General features: G+C 35.0%; 1 protein-coding gene across 5 annotated transcripts in view; it reads left to right on the top strand.

Moving 5' to 3' along the window:
- Positions 1-21,748, top strand: part of ARHGEF12 (Rho guanine nucleotide exchange factor 12) — a 142,412-nt gene that overhangs the window by 74,610 nt on the left and 46,054 nt on the right. For 2 of the 5 annotated variants that reach the window (XM_024761919.1, XM_024761918.1), the window contains 7 exons: positions 11,607-11,705; positions 12,384-12,433; positions 14,570-14,627; positions 16,884-17,062; positions 18,744-18,821; positions 19,018-19,137; positions 20,673-20,813. In XM_024761919.1, coding sequence (XP_024617687.1) covers positions 11,607-11,705; positions 12,384-12,433; positions 14,570-14,627; positions 16,884-17,062; positions 18,744-18,821; positions 19,018-19,137; positions 20,673-20,813 — 725 coding nt within the window. The remainder of the gene's footprint in view (positions 1-11,606; positions 11,706-12,383; positions 12,434-14,569; positions 14,628-16,883; positions 17,063-18,743; positions 18,822-19,017; positions 19,138-20,672; positions 20,814-21,748) is intronic. The other 3 variants (XM_024761922.1, XM_024761920.1, XM_024761923.1) reach the window with 3 other exon arrangements.

The raw sequence follows: 21,748 nt of genomic DNA, 5'->3' as shown, positions 1-21,748 counted from the left end.
CAATGGGTGAATGATGAAATCAAAAAGGAAATTGGGAAATACCTTGAGACAAATGAAAATGAAAACACAACTTTCCAAAATCTATGGGGTGCAGCAAAAGCAATTCTAAGAGGGAAGTTTATAGTGATACAGGCCTTTCTTAAAAAACAAGAAAAATCTCAAATGACAACCTAACCACCTAAAAGATTTAGAAAGAGAACACACAAAGCCCACAGTCAGTAGAAGGAAGGAAATAGTAAAGATTAGAGAGGAAATAAATTAATTAGAGATAAAACAATAGAAAAGATTAATGAAACCAAAAGGTGTTCTTTGAAAAGACAAACAACATCGATAAACCTTTATCCAGATTCACTAAGAAGAAAAAGGATGCAAATGAGAAATGAAAGAGAATAAAAACAAAAAAACCCAAATAGGACCTGTTCAAACTTATAAGCTTTTGCACAGCAAAGGAAACCATAAACAAAATGAAAAGGCAACCTACAGAATGGGAGGAAATATTTGCAAATGATGTGACCGACAAGGGCTTAATTTCCAAACTATACAAACAGCTCATACACCTCAACAACAACAAAAAACAACCTGATTGAAAAATGAGCAGAAGGCCTAAATAGACATTTCTCCAAAGAAGAAATACACATGGCCAATAGGCACACGAAAAGATGCTAAACATCGCTAATTATTAGAGAAATGCAAATCAGAACTACAATGAGGTACCACCTCACCCTTGTCAGAATGGCCATCATTAAAAAGTCTACAAATAACAAATGCTGGAAAGGGTGTGGAGAAAAGGGAACCCTCCTACACTTTTGGTGGGAATGTAAGTTGGTGCAGCCACTGTGGAAAACAGTATGGAAGTTCCTCAGAAAACTAAAAATAGAATTATCATATGTTCCAGCAATCCCACTCCTGGGCATATATCCAGACAAACCTATAATTCGAAAAGATACATGCACCTCTGTGTTCATAGCAGCACTGTTCACAATAGCCAAGACATGGAAACAAACTTTCATTGACAGATGAATGGATAAAGAAGATGTGGTACATATATACAATGGAATACTGCAGCCATAAAAAAGAACAAAATAATGCCACATTTGCAGCAACTTGGATGCAGCTAGAGATTATCATACTAAGTGAAGTAAGTCAGAAAGAGAAAGACAAATACCATATGATATCATTTATATGTGGAACCTAAAAAATGACACAAACGAACCTATCTATGAAACAGAAACAGAATCACGGACGTAAACAATAGACTGGTGATTACCAAGGGAGAGAGGGGTGGGAGAGGGATGGATTGGGAGTTTTGGATTAGCAGATGCAAACTGGTATATATAGAATGGATAAACATTTATGTCCTACTGTGTAGCACAGGGAACTATATTTTATATCCTGTGATAAACCATAATGGAGAAGAATATGAAAAAGAATGTGTATATATATGTATAACTGAGTCACTTTGCTGTACAGCAGTAATTAACACAACATTGTAGATCAACAATACTTCAATTAAAAAAATACCAAAAAACAAAACAAACAAATAAAAGAAATGAAAGAGGAGAAATAGCATCTGATACCACAGAGATACAGAAAATCATAAGAGAATATGGACCTGTTCAAACTTATAAGCTTTTGCACAGCAAAGGAAACCATAAACAAAATGAAAAGGCAACCTACAGAATGGGAGGAAATATTTGCAAATGATGTGACCGACAAGGGCTTAATTTCCAAACTATACAAACAGCTCATACACCTCAACAACAACAAAAAACAACCTGATTGAAAAATGAGCAGAAGGCCTAAATAGACATTTCTCCAAAGAAGAAATACACATGGCCAATAGGCACACGAAAAGATGCTAAACATCGCTAATTATTAGAGAAATGCAAATCAGAACTACAATGAGGTACCACCTCACCCTTGTCAGAATGGCCATCATTAAAAAGTCTACAAATAACAAATGCTGGAAAGGGTGTGGAGAAAAGGGAACCCTCCTACACTTTTGGTGGGAATGTAAGTTGGTGCAGCCACTGTGGAAAACAGTATGGAAGTTCCTCAGAAAACTAAAAATAGAATTATCATATGTTCCAGCAATCCCACTCCTGGGCATATATCCAGACAAACCTATAATTCGAAAAGATACATGCACCTCTGTATTCATAGCAGCACTGTTCACAATAGCCAAGACATGGAAACAAACTTTCATTGACAGATGAATGGATAAAGAAGATGTGGTACATATATACAATGGAATACTGCAGCCATAAAAAAGAACAAAATAATGCCACATTTGCAGCAACTTGGATGCAGCTAGAGATTATCATACTAAGTGAAGTAAGTCAGAAAGAGAAAGACAAATACCATATGATATCATTTATATGTGGAACCTAAAAAATGACACAAACGAACCTATCTATGAAACAGAAACAGAATCACGGACGTAAACAATAGACTGGTGATTACCAAGGGAGAGAGGGGTGGGAGAGGGATGGATTGGGAGTTTTGGATTAGCAGATGCAAACTGGTATATATAGAATGGATAAACATTTATGTCCTACTGTGTAGCACAGGGAACTATATTTTATATCCTGTGATAAACCATAATGGAGAAGAATATGAAAAAGAATGTGTATATATATGTATAACTGAGTCACTTTGCTGTACAGCAGTAATTAACACAACATTGTAGATCAACAATACTTCAATTAAAAAAATACCAAAAAACAAAACAAACAAATAAAAGAAATGAAAGAGGAGAAATAGCATCTGATACCACAGAGATACAGAAAATCATAAGAGAATACCATGAACAGGTATATGCCAACAAATTGGACAACCTAGAAGAAATGGACACATTTCTAGAAACATACCAGCCTGCCAAGACTGAGTCAAGAAGAAACAGACAACTTGAACAGACTGAGCACTAGAAGTGAAGTTGAGTCTATAATTAAAAAAAAAAAAAGCTCCCAGCAAACAAAAGTCCTGGACCAGATGGCTTCACAGGGGAATCCTGCCAAACATATAAAGAACTTATACCTATCCTTCTTAAGCTATTCCAAAAAATTGAGGAGGAGGGAACACTCCGAAATTCATTCTATGAGGCCACCTGATACCCAAACCAGACAAAGACATTATAACAAATTACAGGCCAGTATCTTTGATGAATATAGATGCAAAAATCCTCAACAAAGTATAAGCAAACGAAATCCTACAATACATAAAAAGTATCATATACCATGATCAAGTTGGATTTATTCCAGGGTCACAAGGATAGTTCAGCATACACAAATCAATGTGATACACCGCATTAACAGAAGGAAAGACAAAAGTCACACGATCATCTCAACAGATGCAGAAGAAGCATTTGACAAAATTCAGCATCCATTCATGATGAAAACTCACATCAAAGTGGGTATAGAGGGAACATATCTCAACATAGTAAAGATAAAACAAACACACAGCCAACGTAATACTCAACAGTGAAAAGCTGAAAGCCTTCCTGCTAAATTCAGAAACAAGGCGAGGATGCTCACTCTCACCACTCCTGTTTAACATGGTATTGGAAGTCCCATCCACAGTAATCAGACAAGAAAAATAAATAAAAGGTATACAGATTAGTAGGGAAGAGGTAAAACTGTCACTCTTTGCAAATGACATGATACTCTATATAGAGAATACTAAATTCTCTTCTGAGACACTACTAGAACTAATAAATGCTTTCAGGAATGATGCAGGATACAAGATTAATATACAGAAATCTGTTGTGTTCCTATACACTAATAATGAAATATCAGAAAGAGAAAGTAAAAAAGACAATTCTGTTTAAAATCACATCAAAAAAATAAAATTACTAGGAATAAAATTAAGCAAGGAAGTGAAAGAACTTTACTTTGCAAACTGTAAAACTCTGATGAAGGAAATTGAAGATGATTCAAAGAAATGGAAAGATATCCCAGGCTCTTGGATTGGAAGAATTAATATGAAAATGGCCATACTATCCAAAGCAATCTACAGATTTAAATGCAGTCCGTATCAAAGTACCCAGGACATTTTCTGCAGAACTAGAACAAATAATTGTAAAATTTATATGGAACTACCAGAGACCTCAAATTGCCAAGGCAATCCTGAGACAAAAGAACAAACTGGAGGTATAACCCGCCCAAACTTCAGACTATACTACAAAGCTACAGTAATCAAGACAGCATGGTATTGGCACAGAAACAGGCACATAGATCAATGGAACAGAATAGAGAGCCCGGAAATAAATCCATGCATCTACAATCAGTTAATCTACAGCAAAAGAGGCAAGGTATGCAATGGAGAAAAGACAGTCTCTTCAACAAGTTGTGCTGGGAAAGCTGGACAGCCATGTGTAAAACAATGAAATTGTAACATTCCCTCACACTATGTAAAAAAATAAACTCAAAATGGTTTAAAGACCTAAAGAAAATCTGAAACCATAAAACTCCTAGAAGAGAACATAGGCAGAACACTCTTTGATATAAATTGTAGCAAAGTTTTCTTGGATCAGTCTCCTGAGGCAAAAGAAATAAGAGCAGAAATAAACAAGTGGGACCTAATTAAACTTAAAAGTTTTGCACAGCAAAAAACGAAAAGAGTACCTATGGTATGGGGAAAAATATTTGCAAATGATGTGACCAGCAAGGGGTTAATATCCAAAGTATACAGACAGCTCATACAATTCAATATTGAAAAAAAAAACCAAAACAAAACCCAAACCAATCAAAAAATGCGCAGAAGAATTGAATAGACATTTTTCAGAGAAGATATGCGGATGGGTAACAGGCATGTGAAAAGGTGCTCATCATTGCTAATTATTAAGAAATACAAATCAAAACCACAATGAAGTATCACCTCACACCTGTCAGAATGGCTACCATTAAAAAGTCTAGGGCTTCCCTGGTGGTGCAGTGGTTGAGAGTCCGCCTGCTGATGCAGGAGACACGGGTTCGTGCCCCGGTCCGGGAAGATCCCACATGCCGCGGAGCGGCTGGGCCCTGAGCCATGGCCGCTGAGCCTGCGCGTCCGGAGCCTGTGCTCCGCAACGGGAGAGGCCACAACAGTGAGAGGCCCGCGTACCGCAAAAACAACAACAACAACAAAAAAGTCTACAAATAACAAATGTTAGAGAGGATGTGGAGCAATGGGAACCCTTGTACACCATTGGAGGGAATGTAAATTGGTGCAGCCACTGTGGAAAACAGTTTAGACGTTCCTTAAGAAACTAAAAATAGAACTGCCATATGAGTCAGCAGTTCCACTCCTGCTTATATATCTGGAAGAAGGAAAACACTAATTTGAAAGGACATGTGCGCCACAATGTTCATAGCAACACTATTTACAACAGCCAAGATTTGGAAGCAACTCAAGTGCTTGTCAGCAGATTATTGAATTAAGAAGATGTATATAGCACAGGAACTACACTCAACGTCTTGTAATAACCTATAATGGAAAATCTGAAAAAAAATATATGTATATAACTAAATCGCTTAGCTGTACACCTGAAGTTAACACAATATTGTAGGTCAACTATAGTTCAGTTTCAAAAAAAGGATGTCTTGTGTATACACACACATAGAGACACATACACACACACCAAGGAATATTACTCAGCCATAAAAGAAAAATAATGCCATTTGCAGCAATGTGGATGGACCTAGAGAGCATTACGCTTAGACAAATACTATATGATATCACTTATATGTAGAATCTAAAAAACAATACAAATGACTATATCAATATATGCAAAACAGAAACAGACTCACAGGTGCAGAAAACAAACTTTTGGTTACCAAAGGAAAGAGAGAAGGGAGGAGGGACAAATTTGAGGTATGGAATTAATAGATACAAACTACTATATATAAAATAGATAAGCAACAAGGATATACTGTATAGCACAGGGAACTATATCCAGTATCTTGTAGTAATAGATAACAAAAATACTGAATCACTATGCTGTATACCTGAAACTAACAGAATATTATAAATTAATGGTACTTCAGTAAAAAAGCATTTAAAAAGAAAAAAAAGTCACGTTATTGTAAGAGGAGAACATGTCCTTTGTTTCTAAAGAAAAAAAATAGGAAAGGATAATATTTACATAAGTTTGATAGACCGTCTATCTTTACTTCACTGATAATATGAAGCATGACATTTATTATCAGCTTCCAGGTGAAATATCATATTCCTTAAAAGACAGGAAGTAAAGAATTAGAGGAGTTATTTTAGGGTAGATGGAGTATCAAATTACTTTGGTTAGAATTTAGCCAGGGCAGAAGGTTAGTGTCTGTGTAGAAGTATTTCTCTACTTGGCATAGTTTTCATGGATATGATTTTACTTTTTCCTGAAAAGTGACTGAGTATGATTTATTTATAAAATAAGTTCAGATTTACTTAGTAAATATTCATTGAGCACCTATTATATGCCAGGTACTATGTTAAGGGATAGATATCAAGATAATAGGAGACTGTACCTGCTTTCTAGAAGTTTACAGTCTGGTACAAAAGAAGTGCTTTTTTGTAAGTATGATAATAGAGATGCACTTGGTTACCAATATTCCATATGCACTTAAAAACTAGATAGTTGTGGGGCTTCCCTGGTGGCGCAGTGGTTAAGAATCCGCCTGCCAATTCAGGGGACACGGGTTCAAGCCCTGGTCCGGGAAGATCCCACATGCTGCGGAGCAACTACGCCCGTGCACCACAACTACTGGGCCTGCGCTCTAGAGCCCACAAGCCACAACTACTGAAGCCCGCGTGCCACAACTACTGAAGCCCAGCCGCCTAGAGCCTGTGCTCCACAGCAAGGGAAGCCATCGCAATGAGAAGCCTGCGCACCGCAACGAAGAGTAGCCCCCGCTCGCCGCGACTAGAGAAAGCCCGCGCGCAGCAACGAAGACCCAATGCAGCCAAAAATAAATAAATAAATTTATTTAAAAAAAAAAAAAAAAAAAAAAATTCAGAGATAAACACACTTGTATGGTGATTATAATTAATACTCTTTATACCAGAGAATAAGGGAATTAGCAAAATAAGCCAACAAACCAACCATGGGCTATATGTGTTTGTAAGAACCAGAAAAAGTTAAAATGATGGAAAGTTTTTTTTTTTAAATTAGTGAAATTCAAAAATGATTATTTTGGAATTAGGAGTCCACCTTTTCTCTCTCCCTTCTTTAATAACATATAGGGCCTGTTATCATATCATTTTAGTTAGATGTTGCCATTGTCTCTCTATTGGTTTCTCTATTATCCTTCCCTTTCAAGATTTTAAGTTCTTTGAGAGCAAAGACTCCTAGTTGTTTTGTATTCCTGCAGGTTACAGTGTTAAATAACGAGCAGACAGATGCTCAATACAAATTTGCTAAAGCAAAGTGGAGTTTTTTTTTGTCAAAAAGGACATTTCAAAAGTATGATAGTCAGTATTGGTGATGTCAATGTTAAGGGTGGAGTTTATCCTGTGTGGTGGGTTAAAATAGCTTCTGGGCTACAATAAGTAGAACATTTCAGTAATTTGAATTCTACAGATTCTGAATTGGCTATGTATGTATGTTTTCTTTTTGTATTGGTAGCCTAGTAATTCTTAGATATTCCAGTATATCAGAGTCTCAGATTAGTAGACGGACTTAGAATAATAACATTGGTAAATGGACAGCGCAGTGGTGTTGAGGAGAGGAAAAAGATGAGTATGATGCTTACATAGCTCTTTCCCTTTTTCCTCTTCCTTCTTTGCTCCTTATCTTCTCCTTTTAATGTAGAATTAAAGGGGAAAGTTATCATGCTGAACAGTTTTGAATTGGAGAATACAGGTTTGCAGTGTTCTGAGGCAACCCTAATAAATTCTTCCAGTGCTTAGCAGTCTGTTAGGACCCTAAGCATATTTGCTAAAGTTAACTGTGTGTAGTTGTATTTTTTTTTCTCTCTGATCACCTCCCTTTCTGAGCTTCCGTTCATCTCTAGACTCCTATACTTTTGTGATTTTTCGTTAATTCATTAGCAATTTAAAAAAATTTCCTTTTACGCCAGAACATATACCAGGTCCTGAGATAAGTTTGTAAACAAGATAGAGCCCCTGAACTCTTTCAGGGGAGTATTTAATCTAATGAGAGGATAAAAACGAATACAAATCAGTTGTGAGTGATAAAGATACTCTGAGAGTAAATAGAGGGTGCAGTGGGAGTCTAGAAGGGGGCACCTAACACAGTCTTGATATTTAGGGAAAGTTTTATAAGAGGAGATGATTTGTTTCTTGAGGGCGTCATGCTGTCTCTCATCTTCTAAAGTTACCTATCACAAGAAGCTCTGTAAAATTTCCTTACTTCCTTCCCCATCTCAAAGTAATTTGCTGGTCTATTAAACCAAAACAAAATTCACACAAAGACATCATAAATGAGAATTGATGCTTCTGAGGAGCGTTTACATTAATGATAGGAGTTCGTTAACACAAATGTATTTTTAATTGATGGCATGGGTAAATGAGTAATATATTTCTGAGCAGGAAAATCCAAGCGCAACCCACCCCTAGTCATAATAAAATAATACCTAACATTTAGGAACCCTTAGTATTTGTCAGGCATTAAGCTGAATACTTTAGGTACATTATATTCAAGTGAAATACATAAACATAGCAAACTGTTAACCCCCACTACTCCTCTCCCTCATTGTGTACAAGTACCCGATTCTCTACAGGGACCTGGAAGAAAGTCTTAAGAAGCCCAGTGGCTTAGCACAGGAAACATCAATATTAGAATCCTTCAGTCCACTCATTTTCAGCCCTTTGGAAGTGAGATGAGATAACTGGGAGGGATGATTATAGCATGAAAAAAATATATATTCAGTACTGCAGTTGTCGACTTTTAAAAATTCAAAGTATGTAATTTATTTTGAAATTTCAAATGACTGTAAAGAAAGGCATCAGCTGTTTATGTTTCTAAAAGTGGGTGTGCATTTTAAAAGATTCCTGTAAAACATTATTCTCTGATACTTATATTTATTGTATTATGTACTAGAAATTTATAAAGAATGTCTTTTTCCTTGATTTTATGTATTTATACCCATTCTATTTAGAGTTTTTCCTAATTCGTTGAAGGAAGCAACATTAAACAAAAGAAAAATGGTTAAATTCTGACGGGTTATCTTTCCTCTGACCCCATTGCAGTTTCCTGTTTTGTAGGAGTGGTGACACCGTGAATTCAAATACTGTTCAGTATTTAGTAGTCTCTAGAATTGAGGTCTCACTCATTTTTTAAATGTTGAAAATTAACTTTTTGAGATCTAATTTACATAAAATAAGATGCATTCATTTTAAGTGTGCAGTTCGCTAAGTCTCGACAGATGAATACTCATGTAACCATTACCTTAATTAATGTATAGAACATTTCCATCAACCCAAAAAGTTCCTTCATGTCTCTTTGCAGTCATTCTTACCTCTCCACGCCATCCTGCCCCTAGGCAACCACTAATCTGCTTTTCCTTACTAGTTTACTTTTTGCCTGTTCTACGCTGGAATCGTGTAGTATGTACTCTCTTTTGTATCTGCCTTCTTTTGCTTAACATGATGTTTTTGTGATTCATCCATGTTTGTTGCCTGTGTGAGTAGTTCCCTTTTTTTCTTGCTAAGTAGTATTTTATTGTAATGGCTGTACCACAGTTTGTTTATCCATTTGTCTGTTGACGGACGATTGAGTTGTTTCTAGTTTTTGTCTCTTATGAGCAAAACTGCTGTGAACATTTGTTTACCAGTCTTTATGTGGACATGAGTTTTCATTTCTCTTAGGAGTGAAGTTGCTGGGTCATATGTAAATATATACTTGCCTTTATAAGAAATTTCCACCATTTTACATTCCCACCAGCAATGTATGAGAGTTCTAGTTGTTCCACATCCTTGTTAGCACTTGGTATTTATCAGTCTTTTAAGTTTTAGCCATTCCAGTTAGTGTATAGTGGTATCTCATTATGGTTTTAATTTGCATTTTCCTGAAGACTGCAGATGTTGAGCACCTTTGCATGTGCTTATTGGCCATTGGTGTATCTTTCTTTGTTCAAATCTTTTGTCCCTTTAAAATGTGTCTTCCATTATTGGGTTGTAGAGTTGTTTTTTTAAATGTATGTCTGGATACAAGTGCTTTATCAGATAATTTGTAATGCGAATATTTTCTCCCACTCTGTGCTTGCCTTTTCATTTTCTTATCAGTGTCTTTAGGAAAGCAGCTATTTAAAATTTTGGGTCCCATTTACCAGTTTTTTCTTTTATGGATGCATTTTGCATCCTAAAAGTTCTCTGCCTATCCTAAGGTCTTGAAGCTTTTCTCCTATGTTTTCTTATGAAAAGTTTTAGCTTTTATGTTCAGGTCCATAATTTGCTGTAAATTAATTTTTGTGTAGGGTTATAAATTAAGGTTCAAGTTTGTGTTTTCTATTCTGGGATCCAGTTATTCTAGTTTTTCATCTGTAGTAGGCTCATACTTGTGTCATTTCATTAACAGCAAGAAATATGCATATATATTCATTAATGTGCAATCTTTAGCATTTCCTTTGTTTTGTACATCAGACTTATTTAAAAGATCATGGCTCTTTGTATAAAAATCTTAATTTTGAAGTAGTTTTTGTTTTCTAATCATCATTATACTTGTGTTAGTTTACATGTTTTGCATACTGATTTTTGGTAAAACACTTAGATTCTGAAAAGCTGGAAGTATATATTAAATCTTTGGCTAACAAAGAGTTCAGGATCTTCTGATCTTGATCTACGGTAAAACAGCCCTGGGCAGTAATCAGGGTTCTGTTTTGGGACGTCCCTATTCCCTTGGGTGTGGTCTTCTTCTTCTCACCTTGCCTTGACAATTTTTGTTTGCTATTTAACTAGAAGGAAAACAAATTCTCTGTAGGAATCAGGTAAGTATATGAAAGAAATCAAAGAGTTGGTTGAACTCACAGGTTCTTTCTTTATCTTTCCTACTTTTTTTCTCTTTTCTTTTTATTTTTTCTACGAGCCAAAGTCTTTCTTCCCTTGGACTTTTCCTTTTCTTTCCTTTGGACTTTTCCTTTTCTTTCTCCCTTTCAGGAGAAGAGCTGCAGGTGCTCTGTAAGCACTTCCTTCTTTTTTATAGTCTGTTTTTCTGAGTATATTTTATTGAGAGTAAGGTTGGACTTCTCTAGAGTTTACCATGGGATGCTTCTAGCCTAATGTCCCCAAATATTTGATTATCTTGGGTTTAAACACCAGTTAGAGCACCAAAAACACAGGGAGGTGGGGGAGGATTTTATATTACAAATTAATTGCATAGATGTGAATGGGCATTCTGTCTGTCTCCTCTCTAATACTTCATATTTTCCAGTTTGCCTTAGCTGTTTTTAATCTTGGAGCAATTCTGCTGTACCTTCCCTGTGAGAAACCAGTATATATGATTCTTTGTGATATTCTTGTGTTTGTTTTGCTTATGGGGTTAGTGCTCTTATTTTTTATATGGGTTTCATGTGCTACTTTGTGCTTCTCCAGATACACTACAGTTCATTACTAATATGTAATTATTGTCTTCTTCTCTGTTTTCTCTTTCCTTCTCTCTTTACCCTTTGGTTCTTGTGCAGGTCTTGTTCAGCGTTGTGTGATCATCCAGAAGGATGACAATGGATTTGGGCTGACGGTCAGTGGAGACAATCCAGTGTTCGTACAGTCTGTCAAAGAAGGCAAGGCATTTTTAAAAACAGTCTTGTCACTTGGGAGCAAACAGAGTAAGAATAGAATAGTTTAAAAATGTCTATTGCTTAGAATAAAATAATCACATACATTACAGGTCATATGGCCTTATTGTGCTAGAGTTGTCTCTGGTGTTACGGTTATAGGCATGAATTTACCCCAGTTGATTTTCTTTTGTACTTTATGGAAAGAAAACAGTTCTTATATTGTTTTAGAAATCATATGACTCCTTAGTCATGAAACTTTACTCATCATCACTTATAGAAGTTTGTGGAATTTTATTTCTTAATGGCACCAGAGATATTTGGGTAGAGACAGATTAAAGAAGGGGTTGTAGACTCAAAAATATCCATCCTTTTCTCCCAAATGACAATAATATCTTGAACTACTATTACCATATATTGAATACTTCCTTTATCTTGGTTGCTGTAATTTGAGGTAGGTATTTTTTATCTCTATATTACAGGTGATATTGAGGCTTAGAGTAAAAAAAACATAAAATCTGTCCATGGTCATCCAACTAGTGAGTGGCAGAGGCAGGATTTGGACCTAAGTCAGCCTGACTTTACAGTCCATGTATTTAACCATTTTGTTACACTGCCTCTCTTTCAAGAAGATTATCAGTGAAGGTAAATGAATTGCATTTTAAGAATTAATTTCTCTTACAGATGGAGCAGCCATGCGGGCTGGCGTACAGACAGGTGATCGAATCATCAAGGTAAGGAAAAGACTATTACGGAATTTATGATAGAATTAAAAAACAGCATATATTAGCCATATTTTGCTTTTTTTAACTTGGATTTTTATTAAAAGCTACAGATTATATATGATGGATTTATTGACTATAAAAACTTACTTCATTCATTCTAAAATTAACGTTACCCTTTACTGAAAAGCATAATAAGAGGCTTGAATAAATGGAGTCATAACTCGCTGTTGTAAAGATCATATTTCTCCAAGTTAATCTCTTAGCAAGAAATTCTCTTCAAAATTTATTAATAAATTTGGGGAGGTGTGCCATTCCTTGTCAAGCTTCCAAATGATTATTTGTTCTAAGTGAACTTTGCAGAGGTATTATGTGTATGGATAAGTGTGAGGTGAGATGGTGCAGATTGATTTGAAGCAAGTGACTCTATTATACCTAGGGACCTGTCTGTGGAACACAGTAGAGAGTCCAGAAACAGCCCTTAAGTTCTGATCAGTAGGGAAAGAATGGATTAGTCACTAATTACTCTTAAGACAACTAACTAATGTGATTACTTAAAATCAAATTACTATACAGGAAAAGACACCATGAACATATTTACAAAGAACTATCTGGAAATAAATATTTGAAATATATTACAGAATATGATAGCCTTAATTGTAAAGAGCACTTTCAAATTACTAACAAAAGAATAAATAGTCTGACAGAAAAAGAGGCAAAGAATTTTATAAAGCAAGTCTCCAAAGTAATTGAAATAATATATCAATGAGGATATGTCCAACCTCACTGATAAGAAAAAGTAGAAATTAAATGATAGGTGAAAATATATTTGGTTGTCAGAAATTTTAAAGATTAATGATACACATTTGGCATAGTTTGGGTATGGTAAAATGGCTACTCTCATAAACATGTTGTGAATATAAATTAGGTAAAATCTGTTTGGATGGAAATTTGTGAATATGTATCAAAAGTTACATATTTTTAAAAAGTATATAACCTTTGACCACAATTTTGCTTTTAGGAGCTTATCTAAGGTAATAGGTGTTTAAATGTGAAGTGATACGTGTACAGGAAAATTCATTTAAGCTTTATTGTATCGAAAACTTGTAAACAATCTAAATATGCGTATACTGAGGGCTAAAGAAATAAATTGCATTTCACCTCCAGCTTTTAAAAAGAATAGATTAGGTCTGTTTGTACCTATATTGAAAGACATCCATAATGTAATAAAACAGTGCTTTTTTATTTGCAGGAAAAGGCAAGTTACAAAGTATATGTATGTGTGTCTGTGTATCTGGTGTGTGTATGCTAGAATATGTCTCAAAGATTAAACATCATGCTTAACAGTGATCATCTCTGGTGGGCATGAGAAGTGTACTTTTACTTCTATTTTATACCCCGATATATTTGAACTTGTAAAAATTAGTGTTACTTGCATCAGAGAAAAAATAATGTTAGATTCATGTTTGATATTTTTACCTTAATTTGTTTGGTTTAGTGGAAACTTTGGATAACACTTCCTACATTTAGCGTGTCTGAAAATTAATTTTCTTTGTGAAGGTTAGGTGATGATTGGAAAACTAATAGTAAATTGAATATTATTGGAGAAATATTGCTTATTCGTCTTTTAAAAAATTTATTATGCCTTTGGAAAATCAGTGAATTTGTAATTAAAAGCAAAGGGAGTTTTTAATTTGCAAGGGTTCTTCACTGTGAAGGATTTGCAAATCTGTTGCATAGTACGTTTTGTCATTTTTCATGGTGAATAAGTTATAATAGTTATAATATCCTTTTTATTTTTTTAAGCATCTTTATTGGAATATAATTGCTTTACAATGGTGTGTTAGTTTCTGCTGTATAGCAAAGTGAATCAGCTATATGTATACATATATCCCCATATCCGCGCCCCCACCCCGGCTCTTGCGTCTCTTTAAATCAAGACCTTTTTTTGTGCTCAAGTTCATTTTGTTGCTGAGTATACCTTATAGAATAGTGGTAAAAGTGACTATTGAACCAAATATATATGCATTTTAATATAGTCCTGTTTACTATGTTATAATTGGTTGTATTACATATGATAATTCCTGAAGTCAGTTTAATTGTCTCAACTAGAATTATCTGACAGACACTATTTTTATTTTCTTACAGGTGAATGGAACTCTGGTGACTCATTCAAACCATCTGGAAGTGGTGAAGCTAATCAAATGTAGGTGAATGTTATCCTCAGTTTTGTTTTCTGAAACCCTTACAGCAAAGATAAGCAAACATTTTCTGCAATAGGCCGGATAGTAAATTTTTTAGGCTTTGTGGGTCAGATAATCTACTACTCGACTCTCATTGTAATGTGAAAGCAGCCATAGACGATGCATAAATGAATGGGTATGGCTGTGTTTCAGTAAAACTAAATATTTGCCAAAACAATCTGTGGGTTGAATTTAGTCCCTTGGCTGGAGTTTACTGACCCCTGTATTAAAGGAAAGTCTGAGGTGAAAATTCTTAATTTACTAATAACTGTCTTTAGTCCACTTCATTTATGTGGTTGATTATAATGTCCTTGTTATTCTTGGTAATAATGAAAGTATATTTGAAAGAAATGCATGAGTCGACCTGAAAGAGAAGAGGTTGAGAAATCAGACACAGTGGCCTGGATGAACTGAAATGGAACTTTCAAAATCACGTAGCATAATCATGTTCCCTCAGATAAGTAAATGATTAAATAATCCAGGGGAGTGGTCTTCTCTTGGAAATCTCCAGGGTTAAGAATTTGTAGTCTTCTGCATCAGACTATTTCACAGTGTAATAGACTACAATTAAGAGATAGTTGTTTATGGCCAAGCAGAAACACTACTTTTTTATTTAATATTACTTCTTTTCATTAAGTGGACATCTTTAGAATAAATTTAATAAACAAATCCTTCTTGGCCTTATTATTGCTTAGATAAAGCAACCTGTGAATCCCTTTATCTCTTCATCAGAGTACCAGTGGTCTAAAATGATCACTTTGATCTTAGTTCTTAACTTTAGTACATTTTAAAAAGCAATGGGATGATCAGAATTAGATCCTCATACTAGAATAAATTTGATTACTTATTTAATGAGATTGTGATTTATGAATTTTTATGTGCTACATAAATATGATGGTTTACGATAATATATGCCTGGTAACTAACTGTTGCAGAGTATGAAAAGATTATTTCTTTAGCTTTTTAGGTTATATATTTTACTTGTTCCAATATCAGTTTTACTTAAAAAATTAAATCCTAGGACTGTAGCAATAGATTACTTATCCAATAACAAGAGCCTAACTAAAAACTCAAAGTAAGCATAAAACACTCTGAGTATCGAAAACAGATATAAATTTGAAATGCCTAAACCCTGTGTGCTATACTTGTAGTAGAGCTCCCTCATGTCCTACTCTTCAATGCATATTCTAGACATAATAAAAGTGATTTCAAATCAAACCAGTTTAAAAACATCTAAAGAAGAGAAGGGAAGAACGAGGAGGCTATGAGAACCAAGCACATGGATAAGTCAATAAGATATATTAGATGACTTCGTGACAGAGAGAAATATGACTGAAAAACTTTAAAAAGTGTGTGTGCTTAAAATCTCCCCAATATCACAGCATTTGTGATCATTAAGTATAAAAAAAATTTTTAGAACCCCAAACACTGTGAAATAATTACTAGCGAGTTTCATGGGAGGATTAAATTGGGGGAAAAAGTATGAAATACAATTTAAAGTTCTACTGAAAAGTCTAAGAGAAAGATTTTGTCATTAAAGGTCAGTTATCTAGAAAAGTTTTTTATTTGGAAAGCATTATTTCTTCTTGATTCTAGATAACTCATGAATGTCTGTTTCAGAGTCTTTCTGGTTATGGGTAATTTTGCTTTCCATAGTTTTTTCCCTGTAAAATGCCTAGTGAATTTGTCTTCTCCAAATTTTTAAAATTAAAACTCACTACTTATTTGTTGTGGGGTTTTTTTCTGCTTTTTGTCGGATATTTCTTGTCACACACATTTCTTAAAGTTAATTTAAAATTGTATCATTACAGAAAATTAGTTAAACCTTGTCTAATTAGTATCATCTTAATATGGTGATTTTTAAAATTTGCATTTGAGAAATTGATTGAACATAGCCATTGCTGATAGTTGATAATAACTTATTCTTCCCTAAATTAAAAAAAAATCACTGGATTTATAAATCTTACTTGCTTTTAAGTAATATCTGACCTCATGAGTAAGTGATTTGCTATCTGAAAATTGCATTGTTCTTTTAGAATTTTAGGGGAGCCATAAAAGAGAAATGACAAGATTCTTCTTCTGTGGGGAAAATGATTAGCAGATGATGAAACTTTCTCATATATCTGGATCTTTTAGAACTATCAAAGATTAAGTAGTAAAAATTTTTTGACAATGTTATTTTCCCTTCCCTCCCCTTTCTTCCATCTGCCCACCCCAAGCGGGTTCCTATGTAGCTCTCACTGTTCAGGGACGCCCACCTGGGTCGCCCCAGTTTCCACTTGCTGATTCTGAAGTAGAGCCATCAGTCGTTGGACATATGTCTCCCATCATGACATCCCCTCATTCACCTGGAGCATCTGGGAATATGGAGAGAATTACTAGTCCTGTGCTCATGGGGGTAAGAGTGGGAAAACGTCTTTGTAAATGCTCAGTTGTATAATAATGCCTTTGCTTTATGTTGAGTTTCAAAGTGTTGAGTTGATAAACAAATTTAAGTTTAAGATTCTAGAAGATAACTTGCTGATAAAAATAATTACCTAATAATTTGGAATGATTACAGGGTATGGGGATAGCAGATATAATTCAACAAATATTTAACACCTACCATATACAAAACAGGGTGCCACCCACAAAAATATAATTAAGATATCCTATGTTCAATGTCCTTTGTTATCTTCGAATATACACTCTAAGAGGACAGGGTTTTTTTGTTTATTTTATTTATTGTTGTGTCCACAGAGCCTGAAATATTGCTTGGCATACAGTACTAAGTACTTAATAAACCTTTGTTGTTTGAAATTGAATCAAGAGTATACAAGTAATTTTACTACAGAGGCAGCTGTAGACATTATGAGAAGGAAAATATTAAGTTCTATGAGATTTCAAAGGAGGGAGAAAGCACATCCAGTTGTGATAAGGAACAACTTTATGGAAAGCTATTATTTGAATTGAGCCTTAAAAAACAGGTAACATCCTAATGGTGGCAGTGGGGAAGAAGGCAACCCAGGTAGAGGAAGCAGGATTAACAGAGGTAAAGAGCCAAGAAAGCATCAAGTATTTTGGGGAAATAGCCAGGACTCTTGTTTGGTTGGTTGCCCGTTAAAGATTTATGAAGTAGGAGATGAGAAAAAAGTAAGACTATTTATTTTGAAAAGTCACAACTACGAGGCCAATTTACAAGTAACTGAATGGGCAGTAAGAATATATTACAAATTTTTTGAGGAAGAGAGTGATGTGATTATAACAGGATTTTAGGAAGACTTATTTGGTAAAATATTATAGGGTTGTAAAACAAGGAGAAATGACAGGAGATGAATTAGTGATCTGTCTTAATACTTCAGGTAGGAAATACTGGGAATTTGAACCATGCACGGGGGTTGATAGTAAAAATCCAAAGGAGGGAAAGTGTAAGATATTATTCTTTTTTTCTTTCTTTTTAAAAAAATATTTATTTATTATTTTTTTTCTCCGTTGGGTCTTTGTTGCTGTGCTTGGGCTTTCTCTAGTTGCAGTGAGTGGGGACTACTCTTCGTTGCGGTGCGCAGGCTTCTCATTGTGGTGGCTTCTCATTCGGAGCACGGGCTCTAGGCGCGCAGGCTTCAGTAGTTGTGGCACGTGGGCTCAGTAGTTGTGGCTCACGGGCTGTAGAGCACAGGCTCAGCAGTTGTGGCACACGGGCTTAGTTGCTCTGTGGCATATGGGATCTTCGTGGACCAGGTCTCGAACCTGTGTCCCCTGCATTGGCAGGCAGATTCTTAACCACTATGCCACCAGGGAAGCCCAAGATATTAGTCTTATACTTAAGGCAACTTCATTTCTTCAACTAATATCAATATTTAATGTTTTTTGAACCTAGTTTAGCAAAAGTGAAATAGAAGAGTTGACATTTCCCTGTAACCTTTTATCTTTAAGTGTCATGTTTAAAAGTTTGTCTTCATAACCACCAGAAATAAGAAAATCCTGATAGGTATTGAAAATTGGAGCTGAGATGTAACATTGTATGACTCATTTTCGATACTTAGTTTCACTTTCCTTGTATTGGTTCTTGTCTTTTTGTTTGTTTTTTTATCTTTTTGTAGGAGGAAAACAATGTGGTTCATAACCAGAAAGTAGAAATTCTGAGAAAAATGTTACAGAAAGAACAGGAACGGCTACAGGTACTAAGTTAGAAATGGGGCTGTTTTATAGGCCAGTAAAAACGTGAGTGGGCATAGTTGAGTTGGTATTTATTATAATCATAATTAAGCACTATTGTAATCAACGCCATCAGCTATTTTATTGATTAAGAATAGACTTTTAAAGATTTTCTTGACATAAGTAATTAATTCTTGAAATATTTTTATAACTTTTCAGTTATTGCAGGAAGATTACAGCCGAACACCTGCCCAAAGATTGCTAAAAGAGATCCAAGAGGCCAAGAAACACATTCCTCAACTGCAAGAGCAGTTATCCAAAGCCACAGGCTCTGCTCAGGTAGCATCGCTATTAAAAGTGCTACCCAACCTTTTGCAGGAGAATTTTCTTCTGGGAATGTGTCAGAGAGTGTTGCAGTTGCCTTTTTTTAAAGTTATTTTTTCTAGCATAGGCCAACAGGAGGTCCTGTGTTGGATGTTACAGAAATAATGATTAACTAAAAGAAATGTGGGCTTCTCATTGTTTGCTTGCTCATGATACGATGCTTCTTTGTTCCACAGTAATTTTAGAAAGAATTGAGTGTTTTTGCTTTGATATCACAAATTACAAAAATATATTTAGATACATATATTTACATTTTTGAGATGTATTCTGCCATTGTAAAACAGAACAGCAGTTATGTTTTTAAGTAGGGACGTACAATTTTTCTTATTTAATCTGCACAACACCCTTTGAGATTAGATGTTACTGTTTCCCCCCATTTTACATAAACACTTAGAGAAACTCAGAGAAATTAAATAACTTGTCTGAGGTCATGTAGCTCAAACGTGATGGAACTGGTATTCAAACCCAGTCTGATGAATTCAAAGCACATTCATATTAATAACTATTTTTATTCTAATTTTAAAATAGATTTCAATAGACCTGCTATATAGGTATGTTTTGAAGATGGTAGTCTCACTAGAAAAATAGCTTAGCATTTATACATCAACCAGATTTATGTTCTATAATATTTAGATTGGGGATATGGAGAAATGAGTAAAAGCTGCTTACTTGTTATTCTTCATGAGTTAGGTCTGTAGGTTCACAGAACTGAAAGGATTCTTTGAAATCATCTATCCTAATCTGCTCATTTTAAAGTTAAAAAAAAATCATGCAATGGTTGAGAAAACTAGGGCCTAAATTGGTTAAGTGACTCAAACAAGGTCACACATTTGTAAGGCATCCCGACTTCCTGGTTCAGTGTACTTTTCATGACACATTTTTGTTGTTGTTGTTACTTTTAATCCCATTAGCTATATGAAGTTTTGAGTATTCCGCCTCAGTAATATCGACAGTTTATGTTGTGGTTATTACTGAGCAAAGACAACAATCTTACTCTGTTTGAATAGTAAAACTGTTGTTCCTGATTTAAAAGCTTATAATAATTTACGGTATAGCACTGTGTCCCAGAATTGGCAATTTATTGAAATTCTAAAGTGTTGGAAGGCAGTTAACCACAAGTTATAGTGTCATAATCTTTACTAAAGGGCAGGGAATATAAATTATATAAGTTAAACTGTTTTATCTTTTTGCTTTATTTGAAGTTTGAGATTTTATTCTCTTTACTGAAATACCACTTTCCCTGTCTTTAAGGTCATGCCATTTGAGAACCCCAGAATTAGTAGTCATTTACGCTTTTGACTTTTAGAGCTTTTAGCATTCTTGATTACATCAAACTGGGTGAATTTAAACAGTCTCCATTGAGGTTCCAGTGCAACTCTGTTTCTTTATACAGTCCATAATGAAAGGGTTTTTTGTTGTTTGTTTTTAATGTGTGTGTGTGTGTGTGTGTGTGTGTGTGTTTGTGTGTGTGTGTGCTTGATCTGTTTTAGGATGGAGCTGCAGTTACATCCTCCAAGCCATTAGGCGATGGGCTAGCAGTCAGTGAAATAGAAGCAGATCCTGGTGATGGACTAGGCAGAATTGACTATGGCAGTGGAGATGCTTCTCGGCCCAGTAGTGAAAGTGCAGATGTAAGTGTTCTACACCTTTATCTTCTTGTATTTTTCTCTACAGCCTCTTTCTCGATTTGATTGTAAGTTTTGTGAGCTACAGGTGTTTTCTTATTACTTACTTTTTATTGCCACCATCTTTAATATAGCAATTTGTTGAACAGAAATTCTGGATACCGTTGTATATGAGCTTTTAATTCCAGACTTCACTTTTTCCCTTGGACACCATTGCCAAATGTTTCTTTTGAGGAGATGGAATTTCCCAGCAGGCGTCTTATTTGTGGGTAGAGAAGTTAATAATGCCAGTGCTTTCTTACTGAACCGAGAGGCCAACTGTTGATATCTTTAAGAGCATGTTAATATTCCATTTGTGGTCAGAGTGACTCAGTCTTGAATCATGGGGCACTTTGCCATTACAAAGAGGAAAAGCCTTAGTCCTCTTAGGTAGACTTTAGTTAATAGCCCATGTTTAGTAATGCTTTCTCGATTAACCCAGAAATTACCAGATGTACGTGGATTTTTGTTAAGAAGATGATCAGAAAGTATTTTAAGCTGAATATGATGTAGCACCATAGTTATATGAATACTTAAAAGCTAAGTTCAGTGTTACCTACTCAGCAATACTTTGTAAGTAGTGTGCAATAATAGGAATAACGAATTAAAAATAGATCACCCTCTTTAAAAGTGATGAGGAAAGTAATCTAAATCAGGTTTGTTTTCTTCCCAATGTGGGCCATAAAATCAGTTTAGTGGGTTGGGGCCAGCATTTTAAAAAAATAATAGGATAGGAAGTAAGTAGTACTTTTCATGTAGAAGAGCTAAGTGTTACTTTTTTGACTTTTGTTGTACACACACATATATACACACGTGTGTATATGTACACATGTATCAGTGTGTGTGTGTATGCATGTGGGCACATGCTGGTTAGCAGTGTGCAATTTCTCTTATTGGAGGTT

This window comes from Neophocaena asiaeorientalis, unplaced genomic scaffold (genome assembly GCF_003031525.2).
Source record: "Neophocaena asiaeorientalis asiaeorientalis breed wild unplaced genomic scaffold, Neophocaena_asiaeorientalis_V1.1 scaffold737, whole genome shotgun sequence".
NCBI classification, from domain to species: domain Eukaryota; kingdom Metazoa; phylum Chordata; class Mammalia; order Artiodactyla; family Phocoenidae; genus Neophocaena; species Neophocaena asiaeorientalis.
Note: the sequence above shows the minus strand (reverse complement) of the source record. Positions and strands in the feature narration are given on the sequence as shown.